Genomic DNA, 16,689 nt, shown 5'->3' on the forward strand with positions numbered 1-16,689 from the left:
ACGTGTATGAATACAGCTGCGGCAGCTCTGTAGGTAAAATGATTATAAATGTTTCTGGATTTAGTGTCATGTTTTTCATTTTAAAAGAATGTCAGTCTTAATGTATCGGGCATCAATCGCCGAATATTTCGGTTAATATAATTAAAAGTTGTCTTGTCCTCCTCTTTCTCCTTCGCCTTTCATTTTAAATTCATTTCCTCTTCCTTTCTGTTATTTCTCTTCTTTTTAGCTGAACCTTTCTCATTAGAGAAAGTATTACGACGCTGCAAAAAGAACCGATTTCTAGATTTTTGTGGTAGTAAACGCTTCCAGCATCCATAATGCTGAACAAGTGGCATGGGGAATTCTGTGTGTTTGTCCTATACACAGTTATATCTTTCAGTCATTGGACAGAAATTTGTTCATAGTCTGTATCCAACATTCAATATACCCGAAAATATGATGTGCATGCAATACAATAATTTTTAGAAAAAAAATAGTTCTTTATTTTAAAGTAAAACAAAATTTTCATTCTACCATTCCTTCATTGTTCAGCCTTCGTTTATAACGTGTTGTTATATTGACATACATATACATTTATTTAACCTGGTATAGATAAGGCCATCAGACCTTCTCTTGCAAATCAATATTTCAGGTATAACTCCTTGTAAAGTTGATTTGAATAATTTCGAGGGAAAAATTGTTCCGGAGCCGGGTATCGAATCCGGGACCTTTGGTTTGACGTACCAACGCTCTACCACTGAGCTACCCGGGAACTCTAACCGACACCGATCCAATTTCCCTCGAAATTATTCAAATCAACTTTACAGGGAGTTATACCTGAAATATTGATTTGCATAATACACGTCACTGTTCGTTAACAGAAAACCACAATTTAAGTCACACGGAGTTAGTGTGCACTCGAAGTTGGTTGCTTGACGGTTGTCAGTCCACTTTGAGGTCTGTGGATATAGAGGGAAAAATTGGATCGGTGTCGGTTAGAGTTCCCGGGTAGCTCAGTGGTAGAGCGTTGGTACGTCAAACCAAAGGTCCCGGGTTCGATACCCGGCTCCGGAACAATTTTTCCCTCGAAATTATTCAGACCTTCTCTTGCCCTCTACCAGGGGATTACAACTACAATATTAAGAATACAATTACAATTGGACCGTGATTAGCAGTAGTGATCCAAGCGCCAAAAACCTGTTTCGAGATATTGACCATTGAAATAAATCTGTTTTTTTTACAAAACATTTTATGCAAGAAGAATTATAACATTCATACTATTACAAAAAATAGAAAAAATAATAGGCTACCAAAAAAGGCTAACCGATTTTTAATAAGAGACCAGCAGTTGAATTAATATTTCAAAGCAAAATAAATAAATGAATTTTATGCAATAAACGAATTTTTGCTTACAAATAGCATCAAAATTCAGATATCGCATTATTGATTTTTTCCGAGTTAAATTAGCCTGACATCAACAGATCTGCGCAAATACCTCATTTTTTTTTCAAATTGTCGGTTGGTCTATTTTTGCACAACTCCGTTCCATTATAATTACAATTAATATTAAATTTACAAATACAATAAAAATCAAAGTAGGTCTACTAAAACATTAAGTGATTAATGAAAGCTAAACAATTTATTGTAGAAGTTAAGAACAAAGATATATATATATATATATATATATATATATATATATATATATATATATATATATTTTACTTAAGTAAAAATTAAACCTAGAATAAAATTATATAGTGAGGAAGTTACCGGATATTGAAATATTTTGTGCTAGAATAAGAGAACTATTTACAAGACGTCATGTCTGAAAGAATCTCAATTATTGACCAAGTGCCTATAGGTATCCTACAAGCAAAACTCAGCTCGGACTCCTCGCGGCGCGAATGCTATGCCCCTTTACTCCCCTGCAGTAGACGTGAGAGCATGCTGGAAACGGTAACATACGTCATCTGCGCGAGACAGTGACGCCCGCTGGTTTCTGCGCACTGAGTTTTCCTTGTTGGATGCCTATAGTAAGTTTGTGTTTGAATTCAATTTTATTTCGAAGTCCCTGACGATAACAGGTAGCGAATTGTTAATTGATCACCTCTTGTTTATCGATATCAAGCGTTTGCTTCAATTGCTTCAGTTCTGAAAAATTAGGTTGACCGAAGCAAAATGTTTAAAAGCAGGACATTTGAAGGGAAAAAAGCAGGACATTTTAAAAACAAAAGCCTGACAACACATTAAGGGCCGAATTCATAGTCAACACTTATCGTAAGGAAACACTTAAGCAGTTGCTTATAATCATTTCCAATTCATAAATCCCACTGAAGTGAACACTTATTCAAATAAGGTAGCTTGTCAGCTTACTCAAGTGTTTCCTCATATGCATTGTAATCAGCTGATTCAGTATACAATGGATGATGATTATGATTTAATTTAATTTATTGAGTTCTGTAATTATAATGAAAATGAGTTTCGGCAGCAAAAGATATGTTAGAGATATGGAAAACCCTTTAGAGATGTATAATGATCAACAATTTAAGAGGAGATACCGTTTCGACAAGAACACTGTTGTGAATATTCTGGTGTCTCTCATTTCAATTCACAATACAACCATGAGGCTTACCGATTTCGCCACTGCTGAAAGTACTGGTTGCTTTGAGATTTTATCATACAGCAGCATTTCAGGTAGGCTAAATTTAAGCGGCATTTTATTTCGAAAAATAGTCACGTCCCAACAAAGTGTCATTTGCATTTTTGTTTGTATTCTACCCAAGGAATAAGCTGTTAAAATTTGCGTAATTTATTAGCATAAAAGTAACTGAAAAATAAATTAAAGCGATTTACTTACATGAATATTTCCGGAGTTTTCATTTAACTCAACTGCAAATTTAGTCCATGTCAATTTCTTCTTTTGGAGAGAACAATTATTTTTTTTTTCGACGATATCTCCATATTTCATAACTAGTTATCTTAGCTCACTTCTTTCTTTTCTGTAAAATGCTTTCTGGACATCTTGTATAATTTTTAGCTCTATAATATTTACTTCTGTATTTGTGTATGACAATAATGCCGACTTAACAATTTGAAGGCGCTGGAAAACAATTGAATGTAGGAAAGCGCTCACGTCTAGCCATGTTGCCATATTTCTTTCGATGTCAAGGGAATGCTCAGGGCATATGAATGAGTAGCGTCTCTTCAATACGATCTGAAATAAATGCTAAGGAAATGCTCATTACTTAAGTGTTTCCTCATTTTATAAGTGACGACTATGAATTCGACCCTAAATTCCTTTTAATTTACTGAGAACAATAAAAACAATAGACAAGCAGTTAATTTAGATATTCATAAAGCATATGATATGGTTTGGCGCCAATATGTTGTGAAAGTGCTAATAAAAACCAAATCACTGGAAACATGATTAGGTTTATCCATAAATTTCTACAAAATCGTACAATACAAGTCAAAGTTAACGGTACATTATCAAAGAAAGTAATAATAAACAACGGTGTGCCTCAAGGTTCAGTTATTAGTGTCACACTTTTTCTAGTAGCCATTAATAATATTACATCTCATGTAAGTTTACCAGCAAAAACCTGTCTATTTGCAGATGATCTCACTATCTTTTGCACAGGAAAAAACTTGACAACAACGCAAGACATTATCCAATCATCAGTGAAAGGAATAGAAAATTGGGCCAAAGAAACCGGTTTTAAATTCTCAGCTAATAAAAGTGAATGCATATTATTTTCAAAACGAAATACACCACATGCCCAGCCTCAATTATATCTGAACAATAATAAATTACCAATAGTAAACACGATAAAATTCTTAGGAATTATATTTGACAGAAAGCTGACATGGGCCCCTCACTTAGCTGCTCTTAAAGAAGATTGCCTGCGACGAATTAGTTTTTTGAAAACACTTGCTGCGAGAAACTGGGGCGCAGACTATAAAGTCTTAATGTGCACTTACAGAATCCCCATTCGTTCTAAACTCGATTATGGCTGTATCGTGTACAACTCAGCAAAATCATCCTCTTTACAAAAACTTAATGTAATACAAAACTCAGCACTTCGGATCGCATTGGGTGCATTCCGAACAAGTCCAATAGCCAGTTTACAAATAGAAGCAGATGAACTGCCTCTTGATATTCGAAGAAAACAACTGAGCATCTCCTATGCTCTAAAAATCGCAGCTTCATCTAGATCTAACATGAACTCATATATATTCTCTGAACATCATGATAAACAACAAATACATTCAGCACCCTTTTCTTCTAGACTGAAACAATACTTTAACGAAATGAATATGTCAATCCCTTCCATTTCTCAAAGAAATAAAAACACTGCCCATCCACCTTGGAGAATCATGTTACCTGAAATAAATCTGGATCTAACATATCATATTAAAACCGAAACGAACAATATTACGTATCAACAATTTTGCAGAGAACAATGGGATCAGTACCGTAATTACCGTCACATATACACAGATGGATCGCAGACTAACCAAGGATGTGGATGTGCTGTAGTTTACCCTGACCACACGATGTTGTACACATTGCCATCTCTTTATTCAGTTTTCACATGCGAGTTATACGCCATCAAAAAAGCTTTAGAATATATTCTGGAAACAGAGACTGATAAATCTTATCTTCTTCACACTGATTCTCAATCAAGTTTACAAGCTCTTCAAGATATATTCTCTACAAACGCACTAATTCAAGAAATCCATCAGCTCCTCACTGACTTGATGAAACAAGGACGAAAAATAACTCTAATATGGATCCCTTCTCATCAGGGCATTCCTGGAAATGAAACTGTAGATGCCGCAGCAAAAGAAGCTACAAGACTTCCATTGCATTTTTTTCACATCTATTCCTCATACAGACGCCATTAAATACATAACCAGAAAACTGCACAACCATTGGCAAACATCATGGACAGAGTCATCATCCAGCAAACTTCACGAAATAGTACAGCATTGCAGAATGAAATATCCACTACAGAATTTTAAACGTCAAGACCAAGTAATAATCACCAGATTGCGAGTTGGCCACACCAGAATTACACATTCTTATCTTCTAGACAGAACTCCTCCTCCAACATGCACCAATTGCCACATTAGGATCTTTGTACGACATTTCATTTCTGAATGTCCACTGTATCACCTTCATCGAGATCAATTCCATATACCAAAAGACTTATCAACAGTTCTAAACAACCCATCATTCAGTTCAAACTTAATTAAATTTCTGAAAGCTATCGACATTTACAAATGTATCTAAATGATTATTGTAATACAGTAAACTAATGTAAACTGTAAGAATTGTTTATGTACGTATTGTCGCGATATGACTTTCTAAGTTAAAGCGACATAAAATAAATAAATTAAAAAAAAAATAGACAAGCACATTACCAAAGCTATTCACTGTTATTAATCTTACAATTTCATTGTTCAAACTACTGTGAAGAGGAAATGTCCTTCAGTAGCTTTTGACATTTCAGTAAATAGAGTGAAATTCTTTACATGTAAAATGCTTAAAATTATATTGTACTGTTACAATACCCTTTACTGCTTCTACTGATAATCTGTTCCGTTCATCTGACCATTGGGTGTTGATTAGTGAAAATATCCTTTCAACATTGACATTTTGTGCAATATTAAAAGAAAAGAATTGACATACACAGCAAAGTTTGGAAACATTTAACATTCACAACCTGTTCAAAAATTATCCTCCACTGAAAATCTGTTGTTTCCAAGAAAAATTATTAATTTTGCTTCAAAACAAATTCTTTTAGAGCACAGAATTCATGAAATGCATATTTTTCATATTACGACAGAAACACATACTTTTGACCTCAGATTATATCTTATACACGTCCTATATTTCAACATTTGGTACATTATGTTGTTGAAAGGCAGAAACCCGGACATTTTGACTTTATCGTAAAAAGCCGGCCGGACGCTCACAAAATACTAAGAAAGCAGGACATGTCTGGCGAAATGCGGACGTCTGGTCACCCCAGCGTATAGATAATATACAGTATAGACACTTCGCATCGGTACCTTTGATGTAACAGGACTGATTTCAATTACCTTCAAACCAGCCCGAGCGTGAGATTCTGCTTTCTCCCAGGAGTTGGTGCTGACATCACACCAGCTAGCAGTCGACACAGCGGAAATATAACATATACAATTAATACATCTAGGTACATTATATTACCGGCTGTTCTGTATGGTTGTGAAACTTGGACTCTCACTTAGAGAGAGGAACAGAGATTAAGGGTGAATAATTTCGAGGGAAAAATTGTTCCGGAGCCGGGTATCGAACCCGGGACCTTTGGTTTAACGTACCAACGCTCTACCATTGAGCTACTCGGGAACTCTAACCGACACCGACACAATTTTTCCCTCTATATCCACAGACCTCAAAGTGGGCTGACAACCGTCAAGCAACCAACTTCGAGTGCACACTAACTCCGTGTGACTTAAATTGTGGTTTTCTGTTCACGAACAGTGACGTATTATGCAAATCAAGATTTCAGGTATAACTCCCTGTAAAGTTGATTTTTCCCTCGAAATTATTCAAATCAACTTTACAGGGAGTTATACCTGAAATCTTGATTTGCAGAGATTAAGGGTGTTTGAGAATAAGGTTCTTAGGAAAATATTTGGGGCTAAGAGGGATGAAGTTACAGGAGAATGGAGAAAGTTACACAACGGAGAGCTTCACGCATTGTATTCTTCACCTGACATAATTAGGAACATAAAATCCAGACGTTTGAGATGGGCAGGACATGTAGCACGTATGGGCGAATAAAGAAATGCATATAGAGTGTTAGTTGGGAGGCCGGAGGGAAAAAGACCTTTGGGGAGGCCGAGACGTAGGTGGGAAGATAATATTAAAATGGATTTGAGGGAGGTGGGATATGATGGTAGAGACTGGGTTAATCTTGCTCAGGATAGGGACCAATGGCGGGCTTATGTGAGGGCGGCAATGAACCTCCGGGTTCCTTAAAAGCCAGTAAGTAAGTAAGGTACATTATGTACGCAAATAAAATAAATTGGACCGATGAAATAATAAACCCGTCATTAACTGTAATGTCTAGACTTTAGAGTTCCTTTATAATGGGAGTTCAGACGTCGAACCCAACAACAATTAAAATATGTAATGTTTTGATAGCTCTGAAAATGGAAAAATAAAACTCCTGTGAGAGGTAAAACCATATAGAGTGAATCAGGGGGAGATGACTATCGGGGGAAGATGCTTATTTCTTTGTATTTTCACATTCTTCCAAGAGAGAACGTCACGCGCATGTCTTCATGATCACAGAAACAGTTGAATGTCTGTAGAGTGGAAGCTAACTCATTTTGCCACGTGTTATTGTTGTGAGAAGAAGAAAAGCAAAAAACAGCTAATTTTTCTGCTATAAAATAATTGCAAAGGTCCTTAAAATGTTAATACATCCTTGAATTCGTAATAACTCTCAAACTTTGCAGTGGATATTGCAGTAAAGGTTCTAAAGTTTGTATTGTTAACAACCAACGACCTTGTTCCGCCATCTTAGGTTACGTCACAGCATTAGGCATCTTACCCCGATACTTGGGGAAGATGATCACTTTTTTTCGGGGTAAGATGACAACTTGTTGCAAGAGTTTTATTTTTTGTTTTATTGCAGGGAGTGTGTAAACATTACGTAAGATCCCCTGATAGAAGTCAGTGTATTGAGGACAGTCTTCAACTTGCGATGGAACATGTTATAACGGAGGGTATGAACTGTTTTAGAGGATCGCAAGCTTATGGGATTCCTTACCGTACCCTTAAGGCCTCCCCAAACAGACGCGATACGGAATGCGTTACGATAGCGTTACGATTTCGCGATAACACAATATCGCACTTTCGCGAAGAGGTGCCCAAACTGGCGCGTCCGCGATATACGATATTCTAACTCCCCAGCCAATCAGATTATCGTAATGGATGACCACATATGCGGACTTTAGTTTTCCAGCCACAGCGCAAAGACCAGTTACCTTCAGCAGGTGTATATCACTTGTGCTCACAGATTGCGATTTCGGATTACTTGTAAACGAACGTGGAATTTTTTATTGAGTTCGTAAAGGAAAATCCGTGGCATGGAAAAGGAGAAGAAATGGAAGGAGATAGCTACAAAGTTAGATGTAAACAATAAGTGCAATTATTTATTTATAATTTGATGTCATACTGACTTGTAGACTGACGCGGGGTTTAAGCTAGAAAATAAATAACTGTCGCACAAATGGAAAAAAAAAATATTTGTGCAAATTGCAAAATGCTTGTACAATATTATAAATAATTGTGCAGAAATATAAAATTAATAAAGTATGTGGAAACAAAAAGTTATGTAATTTGTTTGTCGGATTTTATTACTTTCAATATCTTACCACACTCTAGATATACTTATGTAAGTAAATCATTAGACGTAGGTATGTTTAGAATAAATTACTACTGAATTTACTTCACATTAAAATTCGTTATTTTATGGGTACTCTAAACATTGAAATTCTTTACTAGTAGGCTCTTCAAGGATAGCAGAGTGCTAAGGTTAGTTGTTGAACTAAGGTATAAAATTAATCTTTTTCTTCCCTTGTGGCATTTAACTCGTGAATTCACAACCTCCTGCAACAAAAAGAGCAAATTAAAAAAAAATAAAGTTTATAATCGGGTACTTGTTATTTATTTCACGTTCTTGGCAAAGAAAAGCTAAATCATCACTTTATACCTTTTTATATTGTTTATCTTAACCATACATGACTACCATGGACTTACCTGCACCTGCTTTGCCTGCGACGATTCTCATCCAAGACAGAGAAGTTCCTCTTCCTTTGAAGATGAATCCATAAATGACACACTTCAACCCAGCATCAAAATAAACTCGTGGCGTTCTCGCGATCTACATCTCCGGGAGAATAGAACGCAAAATCGTCGCGTTCTACTTGCTGCGATTATAACGCATATTGCGATAATCGCGTGTGTGTGAACACAAACATTGAACGCAATGAAAACATTTATCGCAAAATCGTAACGCTATCGTAACGCATTCCGTATCGCGTCTGTTTGGGGAGGCCTTTAAACGCCGCCTAAAAAGAACGATGACAAAAAAAATGCACTGGATTTAATTCATTGTATGCAGGAAGTGATTTCGCGAGTCTTGCACATGGCAATAAAATATGTGCAATGACTGTGTTGCTAAGTAGTGATAAACGAGTGAAAAAGTGTCCATGAGCTTTAGATTAAGTCAATTTTATTATATACATGTATCAAAACAAGTTCAGGTAAAATACATATATCAGTAAATGTGTTAATTGCATTTGCCATCTTACCCGACTATCGAGGAAAGATGCCTACACTGCAGGCGAGAAGAAAACCTTGATCTATAAGCAAGGTAATTAATGTTTTCTGTTTGTACCAAAGTATAGTTTGAAAATACCTTCCAGACTTTGATATTTCAATATGAAATTCAAAACTAAATGAACAGCATCTTAAATTTTCAATCAAAGAAAAAGTCAGGCATCTTTCCCCGATCCACCCTACCTATATTATATTGTGCACAAATATTAAACGAATTTGATACATAATTTTATAATGTATTATATTATTTTATAATATAATTTATTATACATAAAGTATAAAAAATTATTATTACAACTAGTTTGTGACTGAGAAATAAGGAGAAGCTGTTAACTTGAATTTATTTGAGGCAAAGCGTTACTGGATTATGCAATAAGGTAGGCGATGTTCGGATCCTGTGTCTCACCTCTATACTCAATTATTATCTTAGCGTGTGTTCGATTACACTAACTTCTAGCGCTTGAAAGTGGAACTAAACGCCGGTGCACAGAGAAACAAAAGACAGGAAAATTCGCTCAGTGTCTATTCTTTGTAATCCCTATTCGCTGGTCACCCTATGTAAAATAGCTCGTGAAAATTATAACATGAAGTATCTCACTCTTAAACTACATATTATAAATTTGTTCACTGTACGCTGCTTCTAATCTAATGGAAATCATAAAAGGTATTCATGTACAAACTATATAACCATTTGTAATAGCCTAAGAGGGACAATAAAACAAATGTAAATCATTGTCAACCCCACACGTTCCAATTTACAGAAGAGAAATTGCCTCATTTTAAGAGCCACTTCTAAGAAAGTATGTGCGTATTAATTATTGTTATTGATATAATTTATCAGTTGTGAAATTGCTGTTGTCTGGAATACTTTTCCCGACGAATTCATTATCGCTGAAAATGTCCGCTATGAGTTATAGGTAGGCTAATACTGTAATGACGGTTTATTAGGGATGACGAGTAGCAACACGCGAGGTCAGTCGTAAATGCGACAAGATACGATCGAGTTAAGAACGTGGATCCTCTACTCATGCAAACATTTCCAGTAACTTTCTCACTCATCTATGAATTAATTACTGTACTCAAGAAGGTTATAGACCAGGTTAATGGATCAGCCAGTGTAACTCGAGTGTAAAATTGAAATATTGCACTTGTTGAAGTGTTATGTCTCACGAAGGGCTGGAAACGAAGTGTGATAATGTGCGTGTATATTTAAAAGTGAAAAATAGTGCCTTGAACTATTTCCGCGAGTGTTAATAATACTTCACCATGTAATTGAAAACTTACAATTAATATACAAAAAATCAACGCTAACTTCACATCATTGGTGTTTAACGTTTAAAACCTAAAATAGAGATCAGAAGAAATTGATTCCTATCATGAGAAATATACCATTTATATCAAATGAACAGAAGACTATAAAATAAAAGCGCCAAAATTACCGTATTTTGTGCTCTAGTGAAAATATTTATCAGCCTTCGGTTGTTTTACATCCACTCTAATTAGAGAGGAACTTGGTCACACTTGTGTTCAAGAATTGTCTGAAGACTTCATAAGATTCCAGTCGTCAATTATGTATTATGTACACTCATCTGTTTTCCAGATTACATTCATATTTGTTGTGTTGTGTAGCTGTGGAATTGCTAAGATGAAAACAGTTGAAAGCTGGAAAGAAACTAGACATGTTATAGCTTGTGTGAAGGAAATCAGCAGACGATACTTTCCTCCTGGGAGGTCGGTGTTAGTCTCTGTCACGAAGTCTTACGTCCACACATGCAAACGTGCAGGACGTCCCTTGAGTGTACGTAGTCTACGTGATTGGTTTGACGATGATATTGATTTGATGAAGACAATGCACCAAAGCAGTACGTGGCCGATTGTCGTCATACATTCCGGAACAAACGTCAGAAAATTAGGCATAATCAGTGAAGATAGATATGATAGTTACGTCATAATGCTCGGATACCCTGTTGAAAGTCACGAAAGTTTGAGACAAGATCTACAAGAACAACTCCAAACAGTAAGGTCCAGTCCGGCATGGAATTCTAGAGGAAGATTTGTAGTAGTACTGAGGAAGGATGTTGGCAAAGACCGGAGTGAAGTTGACGTCATCATTAAAGAAATATTGCGATGGAAAATTCTGAATGTGGTAGTATTGGTTCCGGCGAGAAATAAAATCATTCCTTTGTTGAACTCGCAAGTAAAGTGGTCGTTGGATTTATACACATGGTTTCCGAACAACTCGATGTCCTCCAGATGTTATGAAGTTCACAATACAGTTCATTTAGACACATGTGTTTTTAATGAAACTGGACCAACATTTATTTACAATTCATCTTTGTTTCCTCAGAAAGTGTTAAATAATCTTCATAACTGTATTATTAAAGCTTCAACATTTATGTTTGTACCTTATGTAAGGCCATCAAAAGAATATATCAGTGGAAAATGGGATTTATCTGTTTTAGACGGACCTGAGATACAGTTAATGCGTCTACTTGTTGAATACATTAATGCGAGTGTCGAGTTGATGAGATCACCATATGGAAGCGAATGGGGAGTTCAGTTGAAAAATGGTACGTGGACTGGTCTTAGAGGTGAACTCTTTCATCGAGGAGCTGATCTTGTGTTTTGCGATATTACAAGCAGTGTCGAAGATCACATTAATTTCGACGACACCAAGTCTCATATGACTACGGCATTTACTTGGGCTGTGCCTTGCGCCAAAACTTTTCCTAGATGGAGCAGCATAACGAGAGTTTTCACCGCAAGCACTTGGGTGTCTGCAGTCTTGACGTTGATTGTATCAGCTGTAGTGCTCAAATTTCTTGCTTCCACAAGAAAGGGGCCGGAAAACTTAGCCTACAAATATCTCATGTATTGTTTATTGCTTTTATATTCTATGGCTTTAGGTGGTGGAGCTCCATCACACCCTCAGCGTTCCGTAGTTCGACTCCTGTTCATGTGCTGGTTGATTTTCTCGTTTGCTATCAACACGATCTTCCAGACACTAATGATTAGTTACATAGTGGATCCAGGACTTCAGAACCAAATAGAGACAGAAGAGGAACTAGTCAATTCTGATCTGAACTACGCGGTCAACACTTACCTTGAGAAATACCTCAATGAGGATATGATGAGGAAGTTAAGTCCAAGATACGATTGTAAAGAAGAAGTCGGGTGCCGGATGTTGGGAGCAAACAAAACAAATTTGGCTGCAATAGGTGGTAGGATTATAATGGCGTACCAAGCTGATAACCTGACGGGAGAATTGGGGAAGTTATGTATGTTAAAAGAAGACGTCCTGGTGTTACACATTGTGATGCTTACGTCGAAGGGACATCCTCTGCTGGAAATCATTAACAAGGTTGTGACTCGTGTGACAGAAACAGGCCTTTTGGAGCATTGGATTAAAGATATAGGCAGTGAAAGACCCCGAGAAACCAACCTTGTGACTCTACATAATAATCTAACTTATTTGCCTATGTCCGTGACTCATCTTCAAGCGGCATTTATTTTTCTTTGCTTTGGTTTAAATGTCAGTATTTTTGTATTTACAGGAGAATTTATATATAACTTTATTAGAAACAAATACAAAAGAAATTAACAGTTTATTATAATTTTTCATTTCAAAATATCACATCAGTTTAGCTGTTATCATTGTCGTCTTTGAAATGAACCAATGTCTTCACATTAGGGTACTTAAGATATTTTATAATGGGAAATATTAGAAAGCAGGATAGTCTGAACCACGGCCTACTGTGTTGAATTCACGTTCAGAACCGAACCTAATGTATCTAAGCAAAAACCGTCGTCGCGACGTCATATTCTTAGTCATAACATGGCCAAGATTGAACCAGTTTATACACAAGGCTTCTAAACTTTTCATAGGTTGCATTAGTATCGAGCTTGTAGGCGAGGGATAGACGGGGAAAGGAGAGCGATTCTGACGTCACAAGATAGCTGAGCGCGCCAAAGCTCAAATGCTTCAAAGCAGTATCTCGTGTTTTTTCTTGTTTATGTTGTTTTGAATGCATTATGCCAGGTCAAAGATGTGCCGTTGCGGTATGCAACAATGCTAACGATAAAAATACACAGTTGTCTTTCTTTACCAATCCTAAAGATTTAGGAATTAAACAAAAATTGGTAATTACGTGCAAAAGACAGGACAAATTCAATCTTGATACAAGCAGAGTATGCTCTGATCATTTTAAAGATGAAGATTTTGTTCCTGATTTTCGAGCAGCATGAATGAAAATAAAACCGAAACGACCGAGAATGTTAAAGCCTACAGGTAAGTTTAAATAAATCACATAGGCCTATATAAGTAGCCTATGTTAATACCAGCTTTATATAATTAGATTCATCTATGTTAACCTACAAATTATTTTCTTTCTTTTGTAATCATGCTACTTATACTAACAGTTGCATACCAAAGGAGTGGAGGGTTAACGACTGATACCAGTGATGTTTATTCACTTTAATTCTCATTATATTGATTTTATATAAACGATTTATGACATTTTGTCATTATGGCATAATCAGTGGGTTAATCATAATAGCCTCCAGTGACAATTCATTGTTGAGTTATAATGATTATTGTAAATTAACGTGTTGTTGACATTTCATTACCGGTACATGCTCCTTTTTCCAAACTTTAGAATGAGATATTAAAATCAATCAATGTTAGATTTTTTATATACATACATTTAAAACAAAAACACCACCATCTTGGCCCTCTTTAAATTTTAGTACATTATTCTTTCTTTTGAAGGTTTAACCATGCCATCACCAGCATGGCTAAGTTGTTTCAATAATACTGAAAAATTCTATAATGAATTTCATGGCAAGAACACGATTAAAAAGGGGCGGAATATTATAAAAAGAACCAAAGAATATGTGGCAATGTTCGTACATAACGTTCCACGTGAAATTTTATTGTTGATTGTACAGTCAACACTAGGTTCTTTATACGACTCAAGTATGTGAACATAAGACTGGAAATTAGCAGACGAAAACGGACGTCAGACACTCAGAGCAGACGAATTGTTAAGAAATACAAAAAAAAATAATGCAGTGACAAGTGTAAGTACAGCTTTTATACACACGCTATAAACACTTTCAACGTATTTATTTTATTCCACGATAAGTACACACGTAGTTTATATTCCTTGTAATGTTTTTATTTGAGGTGATTATGTTTATAATGGACGCTTATCAATTTGAAAATAAAGGACCAATCAGCATGGACTCTTCGCGCGTCATCAGCCAACTAGCTATTTGATTGACTAATGAAAAACGAGATAACCTATTGAGAGTATAGAAGCCTTGGTTTATACAGGGACATCATTTTATTTTTACTTCAATTTTTATTGTACCTGAGTTTTTGAATGTACTTCACTCCCACCCCTTCTACTAAGGAAGTTCCAACTCCACACAGAACCAAGTAAGCAGTACTGAGTTACTGACTATAGTACGTTCCAGAAATATGTTCGCGTTTTCCAGTGACGAAAGAGCTTTCAATATTGAATCATATTTTCGCACAGGTACTGTCCGTTTGCCTACGTCGCATCCCGATTTCCCCCACCTGCTTCTGCTCGCCCCTCTGTAAAAGCTGGGCTGTCTTAGCTCTTTTCTGAAAACATTAATTTCTCTTAGGAATTGGAAGTTTACGTAATATTATACAGCTGTTTAATTTAACCTAAATAAAAGGCCTCGTTAAGTAATTAACTGTCACGTGATTTTCTCCTTTTCTACAATCCTGCGGCATAACCACTTGGACGGACAGTAGATAGCATGTGTGAGTAATTTTATATTTTCGGGTCGGGCAGAAGTGAAGATTGAATTTACAGTACGTAGAGTAGGTACAGAATTATTTCAACATGAGTTACTAGTACGAAGGACGAAACTGGCAATTGGAATTAGATGCAATAGTCTATAGTGCGATAATATGCACAAAAGAACTGAAGCCTGTATCGAAATGAAAGGCCACCATTTTCAAAATTGTGTTTAAATATTCATATTATGATTATTTTTCAATTTAACTTCTTTCTCTATATTGTACGCTAATGTGCTGTAGACAGTATAATATACACTGCATAATGAATACGTTCGCATGGATAACTCAGTTCGTGAGTAAAAACACTTATTCTTAATACAGTACTGTACTTTGATTAAAGAAAAACCTAATGAAAATTATCAAACTCAAAATCGCGATATTTCCTAGTTTACGTAAATGGATGAACTACTTTTCTTCCTTCCTATACCTAGTAGAGTGATTTGTGTTTTACGCCAGTATCATCGAACTCCAGTCTTGGAGGGGGGAGCAAGCGGTGTTTCCGGTTCTCTAAAGGTATAGACAGGTTAATATTAAAAATGTTAGTAAAAATAAAATGATGTCCCTGTACATAAATGAACGTTTAACATTATTAGATTAATATAGCAATTCCTTTGTTTTTTTAGAACTTTGAACATGTATATATATTAGGCGATTGTCAAGATGGCCATGACTAGACCATGATAACTACTGATTCCGATTCGTGCCGAAGCCTGTCTTTCTCGTTAGCCACAAGCAAAAAACCGTGGCTTAGCAAAAAACCATGTGACGTATACCTCACAACTTACTATATTCAAGTGTAATGTAAAGTAGGCTACACTTCGCCATCAAAATCGAGGTTTTTAACTGTTCCTATAATCGCACGTGTTGTTTCTTCATGGTATTTGATACTTTCTTCAGTTTTATTTTACATTTTATACTGTGTACTCTTAATAAGAAGTGAGCGATGAAAAAAGCCACCATTATGAAGAGGATTCTTATGTAAAGGTAAGCGTTCACTACATCGTATCGAACTCCTCGTACGAATCGCACGCAACGGATATTTTAAGTGCAGTGCGTTCACTGTAACGGCACCACCTCATCGGATTCCCTATCAGCTGTTTAAAACATGACGTCGTACGGTATTGACATTGCTGAAAACAGAGGAGTTTGAGGTTAGGTCTATTAATTATGAGTGTTGGCGAATAAGAATTTGTAATTGCTTCATACGTCTTAATTGATGATGAAGAAACGAAAGAGATATTGGTTAAATAATATATGTAAGAAACGGCTTGATTACTTTAATGGGAATGCCTCAAATTATAATAATTATTCGCAGTTTTCTACACGCGAAATAAGTTTTCCGTCTACCATTTTGGCGCGACACTGAACATGGCACAACATAATAGTAACAGTTGACCAATTAAAATTGATTTATTATGGAAGGCAATGACCGCACGCATCGGAAAAGTTCCTCATTCGAGAAACGTGGACGGAT

General features: G+C 36.0%; 1 protein-coding gene and 2 non-coding genes across 3 annotated transcripts; 2 read left to right on the forward strand and 1 right to left on the reverse strand.

Annotated features, from left to right (window-relative positions):
* Positions 1-682: 682 nt before the first annotated feature.
* Positions 683-754, reverse strand: TRNAD-GUC (transfer RNA aspartic acid (anticodon GUC)). Its single transcript has one exon. It is a non-coding gene; the product is annotated as a tRNA-Asp (tRNA).
* A 230-nt stretch (positions 755-984) lies between these two features.
* Positions 985-1,056, forward strand: TRNAD-GUC (transfer RNA aspartic acid (anticodon GUC)). The gene has a single exon. It is a non-coding gene; the product is annotated as a tRNA-Asp (tRNA).
* Positions 1,057-11,597: 10,541 nt separating this feature from the next.
* LOC138697013 (glutamate receptor ionotropic, delta-2-like) lies at positions 11,598-12,983 on the forward strand. The gene has a single exon (XM_069822606.1). It carries the CDS (start codon positions 11,625-11,627, stop codon positions 12,981-12,983), a length of 1,359 nt encoding a protein of 452 aa, XP_069678707.1. The 5' UTR covers positions 11,598-11,624.
* The last annotated feature ends 3,706 nt before the right edge of the window (positions 12,984-16,689 follow it).

This window comes from Periplaneta americana, chromosome 3 (assembly GCF_040183065.1).
Source record: "Periplaneta americana isolate PAMFEO1 chromosome 3, P.americana_PAMFEO1_priV1, whole genome shotgun sequence".
NCBI lineage: Eukaryota > Metazoa > Arthropoda > Insecta > Blattodea > Blattidae > Periplaneta > Periplaneta americana.

Excerpts from the sequence above, each read along its gene's own strand:
- LOC138697013 (XM_069822606.1), top strand. The coding sequence starts at position 11,625 with ATGTCCTCCAGATGTTATGAAGTTCACAATACAGTTCATTTAGACACA.